The sequence below is a fragment of the Brassica napus genome (genome assembly GCF_020379485.1).
Source record: "Brassica napus cultivar Da-Ae chromosome A3 unlocalized genomic scaffold, Da-Ae chrA03_Random_2, whole genome shotgun sequence".
Classification (NCBI taxonomy): domain Eukaryota; kingdom Viridiplantae; phylum Streptophyta; class Magnoliopsida; order Brassicales; family Brassicaceae; genus Brassica; species Brassica napus.
The window spans coordinates 1-13,019 of NW_026013976.1; the positions used below are offsets into that span (position 1 = coordinate 1).

Sequence of the window (13,019 nt, forward strand, 5' to 3'; positions counted from 1 at the left end):
TTAGAATTTTTATAAATTTTACTCATTCAGTTCCTTTAACTTTATGGAATTGAATAAGTTTGGGGCTGAACTGAAAGTTTTGAAATTTACTCACAGGGCCTTATAACTTTGTTATTAGGTCCTTTAATTTTGTGGTAATTTGTTGTTAGATGTTGAGGGCTGAACTGAGAAGTTATTAAATTTACTCATTAGGTCCTTTAGTTTTGTGGTAATTATGAATATGCTGGGGATGAAATGAGACGTTTTAAAATTTACTCATTCAGGTCCTTTAATTTGTGGTAGATTATGAATCTGTTTGAGGCTGAACTGAAAAGTTCTTAATTTTACTAATAGGTTCTTTAATTTATGGTAATTTTGTTAATATTTGTTGAATTTACTAATAGGTCCTTTTCTTTTGTGGTAATTCTGATTGCAGTGATAACGAGTCCCGAAGGGAGGAAGAGCATGTTGAAGCTAGCGGAAAGGATGGTTATGAGCTTTTGCAGCGGTGTTGGCGCGTCGACTGCACATGCATGGACCACAATGTCGTCAACTGGATCCGATGATGTTCGAGTCATGACCCGAAAGAGCATGGATGATCCGGGAAGACCTCCGGGGATCGTTCTTAGCGCCGCGACTTCATTCTGGATCCCAGTGGCTCCCAAACGGGTTTTCGACTTCCTCCGCGACGAAAATTCAAGAAGCGAGGTAAATAAAATACAGACCGGACCGGTCGGTCTGACATGGAATTATTCTTCTTACTGAATCCGGTTTATATTAGAACAACTAGAGCAGGTGATCATCCAAGGTTGAATTCCAAACCGGTTTACTAAATTTTGTCAAAAACCGGTTTAATAAATCACATACTTCCTCTGTTTAAAATTAACGATGATTGTTCCAACTTTTCTCACATTAAAAAATTGAAAATTTAATTATAGCTCAATTATTTTATGTGATTAATATTTTTTGTAACTTTAAACTAATAATAATTCAATAAATTAAATTATTTGTGAAATTTATAATTTATCATTACTATTAACAAAATGCATAAACTTGTTTTTGTTTTTGTAAAAAATTCTTAGAAACATTTATTTTATTTTTGGAAAAATGGAGTATTTGATTAGTAATACTACAATATATTATCATTTTCAAATCATGTGCAAGTTTTATATTAGTGTTTTAAAAGAAAAATTCTTTATTTTCAAAAAAAATTCCAAGGATATCAAAAATCATTTGTTCATAATTTGTGCGTGTTTGAAACTTATTCATGCAGTGGGATATTCTGTCAAATGGAGGAATGGTTCAAGAAATGGCTCATATAGCAAATGGTCGAGAACCTGGAAACTGCGTCTCCTTGCTCCGAGTCAACGTAAGATTCTTGTCTGTAACATCAAGATTTTGTTTTTCGATGTCGGACTCAAAATGATTTCGGTTGTAACAGAGCGGAAACTCGAGCCAAAGCAACATGTTGATTCTACAAGAGAGCTGCACGGACGCATCTGGATCGTACGTTATCTATGCGCCGGTGGATATAGTGGCGATGAACGTTGTTCTAAGCGGAGGAGATCCTGATTACGTGGCGTTGCTCCCATCTGGTTTCGCTATATTACCCGATGGTTCGGTCGGAGGAGGAGAAAATGGGAATCAAGAAGTGGTTTCTTCTTCTACTGCATCTGAGAGTTGTGGTTCACTGTTAACCGTTGCGTTTCAGATACTTGTTGATTCTGTTCCTACAGCTAAGCTCTCTCTTGGCTCGGTGGCTACGGTTAACAGTCTGATCAAATGTACGGTGGAGAGGATTAAAGCAGCCGTTGCTTGTGACCGAGGTGGAGGAGGACCATAATTCTTCCAGCCTTCCAGGTATGACTTAAACATTTAAGTTTGTGAAATTTTTACCCATTTTCTGTGGTTTCTTAAATGAAAAGTTTTTTTTTAAACTGTAAACGCAAACTTGTTGTGTTTGGCGTTTGCGTTGACATTTAGAAAGATGTAAAACTAGCTTTTGAAACAGTCGAGATGGGGTAGTATTCTTGTGAAGCAAGAAAGAAGACTATAGTATATGTTTTGACTAATGTGGTTTGTGTTCTTTCTTTTGCCTGCAGAAGTAACAAGGAAAGGAGAAAAATAGCGTTTATGCCTTAATGGTTTATTTCTAGTTCTGTATGTTTTGATAATCCAGATGAAGTCAAGAACGCACCTTTAACGTTTAAATCTTTATCTCAAGGATGATGAGAAAAGAAAGGGTAAAGAGGTTCGGGTATTGACTTCTGATGGAAACCCACGGTCCTTTTTATTTACCTTTTCTAAGTTTGTCTATTCAGCGTTCTGCTTTTATAACAGTTTGTGAACACTTTTGGGTGTCCTCTCTTTATGTGTTTTACCCACCAAGTGTATGTTTCTTTATTGTTTTGTAAGCTGCAAGACCATATATTAGTAACATTAGTTTCTGTTGAACTCCCTATTCAGCTTATTCGTATATGAATATATGATCGAACCAGAAAGAAATTCAGTCTACATCAAAAAGGTTCTAAAGTATTTCAAACTCAAAAAAGCTTAGATGAATAAAACGTCAAACTTGTGTCATGAGAATAAATATTAATTAAATCACATTTTTAGTATCTCAATTCTCAAGTAAATTTCTTATTCTTTTTCATTTTTTTCATTTTTAAAAGGTAAATATTTTTGAGCGAATATCAATAGCAGTGTTCTAAAACACTAATTGCTTATAACTATCATAAAATTGAAATATTAAATTTATTTTGCATGTAACCTTTATTTTGGTAACATCAAAAGGCATTATGGAACTGGACTTTTTTTTGTAGTAACATTTACTCTTTTTGTTCATGACCTTATAGATTTTGTCCTTTTCCTACTAATTTCCTACTTCTATGGGGTTCACAGTTCAAACATTTGATTTGAGGTTGTTATGATTTTTATCGAAGTTTTATTTGTACAACATTTTATTTGTATAAGTTTATTTTTTGTACTTTAATTTAAAATTTGATGTGTTGCTCTTTAATCTCTTAACTAGGTCAGTTGTGGACAAAAAAAAAGAATCTCTTCACTAGGTGCCTCAACAAACTGTAATAGAATATGTTTTAACAAAAAACCTGAGTAACAGAGTATCTTCCAAAGTATTTTGTCTTTCTTAATTTCTAGTTAAACACATACCATTTTACTAGTTTAAAGCAGAAATAATGAATAAAATATAATTTTATTTTTCTTAGATAACCATTCGTTCATTCCATTTTGTTGTTGTCACCTTGTATTTTTTTCAAGATATTTTTTTTTATATGCTTCCAGCTTTTAGATATATATATATTATAATAAAAAAATACCAAGATGAGTTTTATATATGTGTTGACAATTGACATCATGTTACAGTGATATATCATAAAGATTCAATATATCTTTTTTGACAAAAATGAAAACTAGTTTTTGATTGGTTAATCCTTAGCCATTGATTGCTTTAAATCAAACGCCTACAAGTCAATCTTTTGTTAATCTTTTTTTCCTCTTTAGATTCTATATATCTTTGTGATTGTTTTTTACAGGGAAAAGACTTTTATTCTAGTAAAGTAACAAATTGTAAAAAAAAAGTAACAAAATCTTCCAAGTGATACTGTATGGCATATTATTTATGACTTCTAGCTAATGTAGCTAGTCCGTGTTCTTCTACCACATCCATTCTACTTACATGTTGGGAGGAAGAAGCTAAGGCCTTATATTAGTTAAAGATACTGAAAAAGTAGATACGATCAAGTCAAGTGAATGATTAGCTCAAAGTATAGAAGAACCTCTTATGGTTTTAGAGGGTTCTACCGGTTTAACTGATTTGATAGGTTTATACCAGACCGTAAAAATGTGTGTTTGGTTCGTTCGAATTAATAACATTCCGAATTTCCGTTTCTTACTAATATTTTTTCGCTATTTTCAACTACTATATGTACTTATAGTTACAAAATTCTATGTTGTTCAAAAAAAAGTTACAAAATTCTTTTTTTTTTGGCTCCGGTTCGCGTATAATATTGATTGTTAGTTGCCACATGTAATAATGTATAACGAGGTTTAATTAAAAGAGCTGAATCAAATATAAAATAACAAATTTGATCAGAAATTTAATAATTATTTTTAAAAAATATCTTGCATATGTACCGTTTCTGTTCTTTCTTTCTTTTGTTTTTTTTATAAAACTTATTTTAGTATTAAAATGATTAGCGTTGAACATCATATATAGTAGGAGAATGATCCAATGTTATTCTTATTATTCTTTTGACAAAGATGATTCAACATTATTTTATGATCAATCCTCAGCCTCCTCAGGTGGTTTTTGCGGGTTGAAGATGATCGAGACGCTGTTAACGCAGTGGCGTTCATCGGTAGGAGTATCATAACCTTCTCCTTTTGTAACATGGCCTAAATGCCCGTCGCATACTGCACAAGTGATCTCTGTACTTATCCCATCTGGATCAGGCTGATGATAAACGTAGAATCAAATCAAGAAACACAGAAAAAGTTTTCAGTCATTAAAAAACTTATGAAATTAAACCAAAAACATATAAAGAGAAGCTATACCGTTCGGTTAATGGCACCAGGGAGTCCTTCAAAGAAAGCTGGCCAACCACATCCGGAGTCAAACTTTGTGCTGGATTTATAGAGAGGAGTTTTGCATCCGACACAGCTGAAAATTCCATCCTCGAAGAATTTGTCATATTCTCCAGTTCCTGGTATTCTGAAACATTTTCACCAAAACATGAAAACGGATCCCTTAAAGATTCTTTATATGTTTGCCTTGCAGCTTAATTACCATGCTGAATCTATTAATTGAGAAACAAGGGATTCTTGAGTTATAAGACTCGAACATAAAAGAAAGAACCCAAAAATAACTTACTCAGTGCCTTTTTGTCGGAGGATCCTAAACTGCTCAGGAGAAAGGATCGCACGCCACTCCTCCTCTGTTTTCTGAACCACCAGTCCATGAGCTGCCGCCATCACCGCCACTTAAGATAACCGGAAGCTGAGATATTACGACGGAGGAACCGAATCAGATAATGATATTGATCAGCTAGGTTCTTGATCAGACATTTATACCTAGTTTTCAGTGATGTATCTTTATTAGTTTTCCGTCTACATTCATTAAATATGAAGTGTTAGGACCTGTACACTGGTGTAGATTGAATTAATGAATCATGCACGTGCTATATCTGCTTAATTGACACCTAATCCTTTCCCGGTTCAGTTTCCGAAATTCGGATTCATATCATATGGAAACGTATGGCTGGTTACTGTGGTTTGAGCGTTGCGGGACAAACGGTTCAACTACGGTGCGGAACAAGCGGTTTAACTGCGGTGCGGTTTTAACGGTTATAAAAATGTATAAATATATAGAAAATGTAGAGATTTTGTTACTGTTAATTGCGGGGCGGAACGATAGTCACCATTCGAAGCCTCAGTTGAAATAAGCATTAGTGGGACGAAGACTCATTATATGGTAAAGGTGGAAGCAGACCGAATAATTATTCTGAAATTTTAAAAATTGAAAATCCAAATCATTACCATCCGGTTCTAGAGCCGTAACCGGATAAAATCTATTCTGATCCAGACATGGCTGAACCGGCTTTCGGTTGCTAATGAAGCCTTGACGGTATATGTTGCAAATCGATAGAGTAGGGATGTTCCAACTCAGTTAGATCCAAAACCCGCAATTTTATAGATATTTAAGTAGTATTTAAGATAAGTCTAATACGATCCAAAAAGATTTAGCACATCTATCGTATTAATTTATAATTACTAAAAAGAATTAGTATTTGACGTGTTTATTATAAAAATTGCCATTGAAATTAACTTATTCTTAGTGTCTTCATTAGAGTTACATTAACCAAAAACAGTATTTTTATGCAGGCCCGTCTCAATGTTAGTGCTGATGTATTAATAATACCTAGTCTGTCTATTGGGCCGGGCCATGTAGAAACCCAGCCGAAATATTTAACACGACTCTGTTGGTCATCTCATCTTCCCCAAATGGTCTCACTGGCGAGACTTCACGCCGCGTATCCGATCCATGTCTCCTCCATGAACTCCACCGCAGAATCTCCGTAATCCTCACTTCCTTAAAACTAGTTAGTAAGTTAAGGTCATGGACAACTTTCTTATAGTTTGTTCATGTTTTTGATGTTCTAAGGCTTTGCATGCAGATGGATAGGATAAGTCATCTGCCTGAACATCTGCTTTTGAGGGTCTTTTCCTTTCTGCCTACTACCAAAGATGCTGTGGCCAAAATGGTTTTGTCCAAACGGTGGCAGTATCTGTGGACGCTTGTGCCAAGACTCGTGTACGATGATGGCAATAATAGTAATATCACGAAAGAGAGTTTCTCGAGGTTTGTAGACAGATCCTTGCTTTTGCACGAGGCTCCAGTTCTAGAGTATGTGCGTTTCAAGCTCGGTGAAAAGTCTAGTGATGTTGATAATATTGGAGTTTGGGCTAGAACTGTATCTAGGCGCCATGTCCGTGAGCTGGTCATCGAGATTGATAGATATTCTTGTACAGATCCAGCCATCCTTCCTAAAAGCTTGTACACGGTCTCTGGAATGCTTGTGAAGTTGAAACTTGACAACGTGGTTCTTGCTGATGATGTTTCTTCACCCGTGTCTTTCCCATCTCTCAAGGAATTGACTCTTATTTCCATTGAATACCCAGGTGGTGATGAACATGTCAAAAGGTTTTTATCCAATTGTCCTCTTCTTGAAAACTTGTATGTGGACCGATGTCTTGAAGACAATGTTACTGTTTTCACCGTTAGAGTGCCTTCTCTTAAGACTTTATACATGTGTGATGCACCGTACAAAGATGGCTACGGTGGAGAGAGGTTTGTGATAGATGCTCCTTCTCTGGAGACGTTGACTATTGATGATTCTGCGGGTGGGTTTTGTGTCTTTGAGAATGAAATGCCTAACCTTGTAACGGCACATATTGACTTTTACTATAGACATCCTGGGAATATTCTGAGTTCCATAACTCCAGTCAGGGTTCTCTATTTACGTTTATCACCCTTGGAGGTATTTTAGTCGTGTCTTTATCAGAATCAGTAATGGAACAATGACTAACGATTCTATCTTCCACAATGGGACTTGCAGGATGCATATTCTAGTGGTTGTGTCTTCCACCGCCTCGTAGATTTTACGCTATGCAGATGTGAGAGGCAGTGGTTGAACCTACTTATGTGTGTGCTCAGAGATTCTCCTAAATTACGAACTCTCAAACTTGTTCAGGTATATTTTTAAATTCACACTGTGTCATTGACCTGATTATTTTTTAAATTCACTATCAAGCGAATGATCCGAGCCCATGTTGGAGTGAACCGAGCTTAGTTCCTGAATGTTTGCTATCGAGTCTTGAAACTCTCGAATGTGAAAGCTATGAAGGAACTAAAAAAGAGAAGGAAGTGGTGGAATATATATTAAGAAACGGCCGCTGTCTAAAAAAGGTTACCATCTCCTCTAAACCCAGTGACCCCGAGGAGAAACTTGAGATGATTAAGGAGTTGGCATTGTCGTTCATGCGTTCACCTATCTGCCAGCTTGTATTTAACTGAAGCTACAGTCCGACATGTCAAGTAACACTGTGTTTGGTCTGAATCCTAGATTAGCTATTATAACGTTTTATGTTTTCTTTATCGTAAGTAAAAAAAACTATCTTGTCTCCTTTTGCCCTATTTTGTAACGTTTTTTTTATTATTTATTTGCTGTTAGATTAAACACTTAAACTGTACACTATTTGGTTGATTGAAACTTCAATAACCATCGCTTGTTTAGAGACTTTAGGATCTATAACTGCTATTTCCTTTGAAAACTGTGGAAATTTTAGGCCTTAAACTAGTAATCTTTCTCCGGCTTTAGAGTTAATCAAGCTAATTTGGCTAAAGGTATAGCGCACTACTTGAATTGATGACTCATGGAAAAATTATTATAGATTTTGTTTGCTTTCAACAAGAAACAATGGATCACCAAATAAAAGGACTTGCTAGGTAATAGGTATCCAAATCGGTTAAAATGATGATATTAAAGTCCATTTGAAATCTTTAATTGTGTATGGATCTGCTAGAAAGTTTGATTGTAGCTTTCTCATTTTTTTTTGTACCATAACCTCCATGTTTTGCATTTTCTGGGGTTTAAACCTCATATCTCCTGGTATATTAAAGAACTTTTATTCAAGCAACTAGACTAATTGGGTTTCTGCTATAGCTTTCTGCTTAATATCAAGATAATTTTATAATTAGAATATCAGCATGTCTAGCTAGGATATGTAGCAATTTCAAGAAAATTTGGATGTGGCTTTGTATAGCTCTCATGAATGGATATAGGCACATAGTTTATAATAGTAAAATATAAACACTTACTAATGTAGTATAGAAATTTGTCTATATGCAATATAATTAGGGACCCATATAATTAAGATGAAAATTTAGTCGTTATGATATCTACATTTATCCATATTGCTTAGCGTATTGTTATTTAGTGACTATGATTACACTTAAACTAAAGAAGAATGGTGGACATTTAAGTAAACTGTTAAAAATTCTTATGTTAAGTCGTTACAAATTATTGAATTTATGGTTAATTTGATTAACTATCACATTTTGATTACCGATTGGATGATTAAGTATTATATGTCGGATATTCATTATAAACTTTGATTTTTATAGAACTTTTAGTGCGCATTAACAAAACGCTCTGTGGAAAAGAGAGAGAAATTTACTATAGCAAATGATCATGAAGTATCTTTCCGTCAATACTAAAACTTTATTTGTATAGTTTGTATTTTAATCTAAAACTTTGTAATATCTTTTATATACGGAAAAATGTTATTGTACATGTTCCATTCATTATCCAAGTTATGAATTTCATCACGATCCCACAACACAGATTTGATACCTAACAATTCCAGATTATAAAATAAAAGCATATACAAAATGGTAAAGCTTTCCCATTGTTTCGATGGATTGCCTACTAATAAAACAGTTGAAGTTGTAAGGTTTAATGCTAGACCCATAATTTTCTATTTTGGGCGGAGATGTTTGTTGATATTGTAGAACCTTCACGAGGAGAATCACTAAAAACTGAAAAGAGATTGGATTTCTTCTAAAGATTTTCCTCTAGTCTCTGGAACAAGCTTAGCTATGAACACAAATCCAATGCCAGTCACTGTGGTAAACATCAGAAATGTTCCTGCAGTTTAATAAACTTACAACTTAATAGCTATTTTATTTTCAAAATCTAATAGTTGTTAGAATATCGTTTATTTTTATCTTAAATAACATAATATTAAAAGATTACCTGTGGTACTCCACTGAAACAAGAAACTGAAGGAATAAGCAACGAGCCATGAGCTTATAGAGCTGGCCAAGCCACACATTGTTCCCGCGGCCCCCTTCACATCTACTGGATAAATCTATAACATATAATATTAGAAAATGAATTATAATAAACTTAACGTTTACATGTTATAAAAACACTTTTAATAATATAACCTCTGATGCTATGATCGATGGTATTGATCCCATGCCTAATCCATATGATCCAAAGTACAACTATTTCAATAAAGACGCAAATCATAGTTATGACCGCAGAATTTTGAATATATCATATACTATATATTAAAACTAGCTAGGAGAATGGGCTATAATCTTTTTATAAATCAACAAAATAGTTTAATTTTAAAACTAAAACTTCAAAATCTTAAACAAAACCCTAAGTCGTGAAATTAAACACTAACTCCTAAATCTAAATCTATATATAACTCTAAAGCTCAAACAAAACTTGGAGACTTTTTGTCAATAAAACTGTTTATTTTTATTTTAGTTAAAATGATTCGATTTATTTCCTTATAACTTTTTTTTATCTTATTTATTAGTTACCGTGATGTTCCTGTTTCCTGTTTCCCAATATAGGTGTTCCTGTTTCCCAGCAATGGTTCTCCTGCGCAATAAGAGAATCCGTTTTGAAACAACAATCAAAAATGGGTTAGTAAAGTAGATGTAATAGTAAGCATGCCTTCAAGAAGAATGAAATGGCTGTGGCAAGACAACCCAAGAACATTCCAGCTTGAGAAACCTAGAAAATTTTTCAAAAATTTCACCTTATAGTTTCTTCAGAAACCGAAGAAACTAACCTATCACCTATAGTTATATACATTTACGCTAAAGAGTTTTAAATTCTATTTTACCAGTAGGAGTGAACGTCTTCCGGATACATCCACAAGCACAGTACCTAAAACGCCTGCAAGCATCTACAAGAGTGTGTATATAATGATCAGTGAAAGCATATATACCGTGTATATAATATATATTCGAAAGGACTTAGGAACTCTAAACAAGGTCACTCGAAATCGGTCAAACCTGAACTATAGATGTCGATATGAATCCAACATCACTCGATACACCTGATCCTCGTAATTATCAACAATTATCGTTACGGTAAATAAATATATAAAAATCAAGATTTTGTTGAAGAAGTAAGAGTTATTTTACCTGTAGATATGAAAATGGACTCAGTGTAAAAAGAATAACCACTAAGACCTCCAAGTTGAGGCAAAGCTATAAGAACAACTCCAATCTGTGTAAACCAAACGGGTTATTAAAGAAGAAGAAGAAGAAGAAAGAAGAAGAAGAAGAAGAAGAAGAAGAATTACAGTAAGTGAGAACGCGTATTTTCGCTGAAACAACTTGAGGAAACCGCGATCATCTCCTTGTTGTTTAACATGTTCTGTATATGCCTGATGATCATCAAAATATTGTGAAGTAAAAAATATATACATTGATCATATGATTATTCATGCATATATATGCTTACTAATATCTCTCCTGCTTCATCTGATACATCAGAATTTTCTCCTCGCAATCTTGACAAAATCTCTTCAACCTCCTTCTCTCTCCCAACTTTAGCCTACAGAACATATTTTCAAGGTTATTTTGTTCAGCATAAATGACATTCGACATAAACATTAATTTAATGTTTTCTTTTGGAAGTAGTACCAATAATCTAACATGTAAACAAACATAAGCATAAATGAAAAAAAAAAACTAAATGCATACTAGCCATCTAGGAGACTCGGGGATGAAGAAAAGAAGAGGCAGAATCATAAGAGAAGGTATAGAACCTGTCCAAAGCCAAAAGGCAAAACCGTCAGTACAATTATTATGTTTTGGTCCACAAAGGAAAAAGAGAAAGTTTGATTGTTTTTACATTTGATGAGAAGTGATCTCATTTACATACCCAAAATGGCTAGATTGCGCCAAGCAACGACTGTTCCAAGTGCATAAACGACGGATATACCAACGCCCGTAAATAACTGCAGATGGTATAAGAAAATTGTGTCGGAGGAACACTAATTTTTTTTTTAATATATCCAAATGGGGAACACTACATTCTTATACTTTTCAAGATATTGGTTTTCTTGATTTACCTGCGACATGGAACAAGCAGCTCCTCGCAATTTTCTTGGTGCTATTTCGGTAATGTAAACTGGTCCCTATGATTGATAAATAGCTATCAGATTATATGATTTATCACAAAAAATCTCACCAAAGCTACATAAAAAACTTTTGAGAAAATAAATAAAAAGAACCTAAAATACATATATTCTAATATTTAATCTTATTATCAATAAATTCAATTTCAATTCTTAAAAGTTCATTGAACATTTTAAATATACCAAATCGAAAAATCTCTAAACAAACCCTTACATTTTGCAACCAACATATGTTCAAATATATATAAAATCAGTACATTAAGTAAAAATGAAATCAGATAGAAAGTGGTTAAGCATCTATACATACCAAATATGCGCTAATTCCGATCGAGATCCCTTGCAACAACCTTCCAAGATCGAGCAGCCAAACAGCCTTTTTCTCAAAATATCAAAGAACAAAATAGTGATAAGATATATGAAAGAATTAAAATCATTTATCGACTTGACAGAGAGCTTCTCATTTATTGGAGTTGAACACTGTAAAATAAAGAAGCAACTCAAAAATAGGAAAAAACCTTGGCAAATGCAATAGCAAACCAGCCGATTACGAAAAGAATGTTAGTGATCCATATAGTCTGGTTCAAAAAAGAATCGCAAAAGGTTATCATATTCAAAAATGTCTATGATCAAATTCAGTTTCTTATAAGTTAATTAAATAATGAAAACAAATTTGTAAAAAAGAACTAATTATTTGTTGTCAAGTGGTTACTTACGTAGACACGACCAACCAAATCTGTTAATTTCCCACAGATTAATGCTCCAAGAATTAATCCCACAGTCAATATTGATCCAAAAAGTGAGTACTGAGAACAAAATGGACAAAATAATAGTTGAAAACTAAATGAACCAAAATCAACCGGAAAGATAAAATAAACCAAAATTGACAAGATTGAACTTGCATCAGCTATGGATAGATTCAAGTCTTTCATGATACTGGACTGTGTAGGAGCCGAATATCCGATCTGTGATCAGTAAATTTAGTTATTATGACATGCAAAAATCCAAAAGTTAATAGAAATTGAAGAATAAAAAACAATCAAGATGAAGAAGAACTCACGATGCATCCAAAGGCAAAGGCACCACAAGAACCGACAGTGAAGGCAAGAACGAAAGCTCTAGTGGAAGCATTTGATATTTCAGACAGAAGTGAAGTACATGATTCAGAAGGAGAAGATAATAATAAAACTTCTTCGGCCATTTTTTCCAATACTGATATTATCAATAAGATTACACTAGTCTTGATTTTTTTTTCAGGGTAGAATAAGTCTTTATCGAATATTTAAACTTACAGATTCGATGTGAGTTTGGATGATCGTTGGTCTCGTGAAGCAAGAAATGCGGAACTGAAACACACAAATCGTGTTTCCTTTTATGTTTCTGTTTCATTTACACATTTTTAAAAATAATTAGTTAAGAAATTTGAGAAGGTCAATTTTTTTTTGGAGGAATTGGCATGGAAAATACAGTAATTTATCCAACTCACATTATATTAAAAACACAAAATACATTTT

General features: G+C 33.7%; 4 protein-coding genes across 11 annotated transcripts; 2 read left to right on the forward strand and 2 right to left on the reverse strand.

Moving 5' to 3' along the window:
- Window positions 1–392: 392 nt before the first annotated feature.
- Window positions 393–2,440, forward strand: LOC125594133 (homeobox-leucine zipper protein PROTODERMAL FACTOR 2-like). Its single transcript, XM_048770450.1, has 4 exons — window positions 393–687; window positions 1,253–1,348; window positions 1,421–1,839; window positions 2,082–2,440. Exons 1-3 carry the CDS (start codon window positions 445–447, stop codon window positions 1,820–1,822), a joined length of 741 nt encoding a protein of 246 aa, XP_048626407.1. The 5' UTR covers window positions 393–444; the 3' UTR covers window positions 1,823–1,839; window positions 2,082–2,440.
- A 1,773-nt stretch (window positions 2,441–4,213) lies between these two features.
- LOC125594134 (peptide methionine sulfoxide reductase B5-like) lies at window positions 4,214–5,113 on the reverse strand. The gene is made up of 3 exons (XM_048770451.1): window positions 4,871–5,113; window positions 4,555–4,711; window positions 4,214–4,453 (listed from the first exon to the last, which is right to left on the reverse strand). Exons 1-3 carry the CDS (start codon window positions 4,969–4,971, stop codon window positions 4,283–4,285), a joined length of 429 nt encoding a protein of 142 aa, XP_048626408.1. The 5' UTR covers window positions 4,972–5,113; the 3' UTR covers window positions 4,214–4,282.
- A 697-nt stretch (window positions 5,114–5,810) lies between these two features.
- Window positions 5,811–7,796, forward strand: LOC125594136 (putative FBD-associated F-box protein At5g50270). 3 transcript variants are annotated; one of them, XM_048770460.1, is made up of 3 exons: window positions 5,811–6,102; window positions 6,174–7,037; window positions 7,116–7,796. In XM_048770460.1, the coding sequence occupies exons 2-3, from the start codon at window positions 6,174–6,176 to the stop codon at window positions 7,260–7,262; spliced, it is 1,011 nt and encodes a 336-aa protein (XP_048626417.1). In that variant the 5' UTR covers window positions 5,811–6,102; the 3' UTR covers window positions 7,263–7,796. The 3 variants fall into 3 exon arrangements, with proteins under 3 accessions (XP_048626417.1, XP_048626416.1, XP_048626415.1); XM_048770459.1 differs by having other exon boundaries at window positions 5,811–6,074; XM_048770458.1 differs by lacking the exon at window positions 5,811–6,102 and having other exon boundaries at window positions 6,130–7,037.
- A 1,256-nt stretch (window positions 7,797–9,052) lies between these two features.
- LOC125594135 (sugar transporter ERD6-like 15) lies at window positions 9,053–12,766 on the reverse strand. 6 transcript variants are annotated; one of them, XM_048770452.1, is made up of 18 exons: window positions 12,566–12,765; window positions 12,408–12,470; window positions 12,222–12,311; window positions 12,024–12,083; window positions 11,816–11,881; window positions 11,443–11,508; window positions 11,253–11,328; window positions 11,072–11,136; window positions 10,830–10,922; window positions 10,669–10,752; window positions 10,508–10,592; window positions 10,376–10,419; window positions 10,204–10,266; window positions 10,032–10,091; window positions 9,896–9,956; window positions 9,509–9,568; window positions 9,315–9,419; window positions 9,053–9,206 (listed from the first exon to the last, which is right to left on the reverse strand). In XM_048770452.1, the coding sequence occupies exons 1-18, from the start codon at window positions 12,704–12,706 to the stop codon at window positions 9,091–9,093; spliced, it is 1,398 nt and encodes a 465-aa protein (XP_048626409.1). In that variant the 5' UTR covers window positions 12,707–12,765; the 3' UTR covers window positions 9,053–9,090. The 6 variants fall into 6 exon arrangements, with proteins under 6 accessions (XP_048626409.1, XP_048626410.1, XP_048626411.1 ...); XM_048770453.1 differs by having other exon boundaries at window positions 9,315–9,429; XM_048770454.1 differs by lacking the exon at window positions 12,024–12,083 and having other exon boundaries at window positions 12,566–12,766.
- Between the last annotated feature and the right edge of the window lie 253 nt (window positions 12,767–13,019).

What these genes read in the sequence shown, in the direction of transcription:
- LOC125594134 (XM_048770451.1), bottom strand. Translation starts at nt 4,971, where the DNA reads ATGGCGGCAGCTCATGGACTGGTGGTTCAGAAAACAGAGGAGGAGTGG. An exon ending in CTCCGACAAAAAGGCACTGA is followed by an intron (nt 4,712 to 4,870) that starts GTAAGTTATTTT and finishes AAAATGTTTCAG; the next exon opens with AATACCAGGAACTGGAGAAT. An exon ending in CTGGTGCCATTAACCGAACG is followed by an intron (nt 4,454 to 4,554) that starts GTATAGCTTCTC and finishes GTTTATCATCAG; the next exon opens with CCTGATCCAGATGGGATAAG.
- LOC125594135 (XM_048770452.1), bottom strand. Translation starts at nt 12,706, where the DNA reads ATGGCCGAAGAAGTTTTATTATTATCTTCTCCTTCTGAATCATGTACT. An exon ending in TGAATCTATCCATAGCTGAT is followed by an intron (nt 12,312 to 12,407) that starts GCAAGTTCAATC and finishes TTTTGTTCTCAG; the next exon opens with TACTCACTTTTTGGATCAAT. An exon ending in TTGCTATTGCATTTGCCAAG is followed by an intron (nt 11,882 to 12,023) that starts GTTTTTTCCTAT and finishes TTTGAGAAAAAG; the next exon opens with GCTGTTTGGCTGCTCGATCT.
- LOC125594133 (XM_048770450.1), top strand. Translation starts at nt 445, where the DNA reads ATGTTGAAGCTAGCGGAAAGGATGGTTATGAGCTTTTGCAGCGGTGTT. An exon ending in ACGAAAATTCAAGAAGCGAG is followed by an intron (nt 688 to 1,252) that starts GTAAATAAAATA and finishes TTATTCATGCAG; the next exon opens with TGGGATATTCTGTCAAATGG. An exon ending in TCTCCTTGCTCCGAGTCAAC is followed by an intron (nt 1,349 to 1,420) that starts GTAAGATTCTTG and finishes CGGTTGTAACAG; the next exon opens with AGCGGAAACTCGAGCCAAAG.
- LOC125594136 (XM_048770458.1), top strand. Translation starts at nt 6,168, where the DNA reads ATGCAGATGGATAGGATAAGTCATCTGCCTGAACATCTGCTTTTGAGG. An exon ending in TACGTTTATCACCCTTGGAG is followed by an intron (nt 7,038 to 7,115) that starts GTATTTTAGTCG and finishes TGGGACTTGCAG; the next exon opens with GATGCATATTCTAGTGGTTG.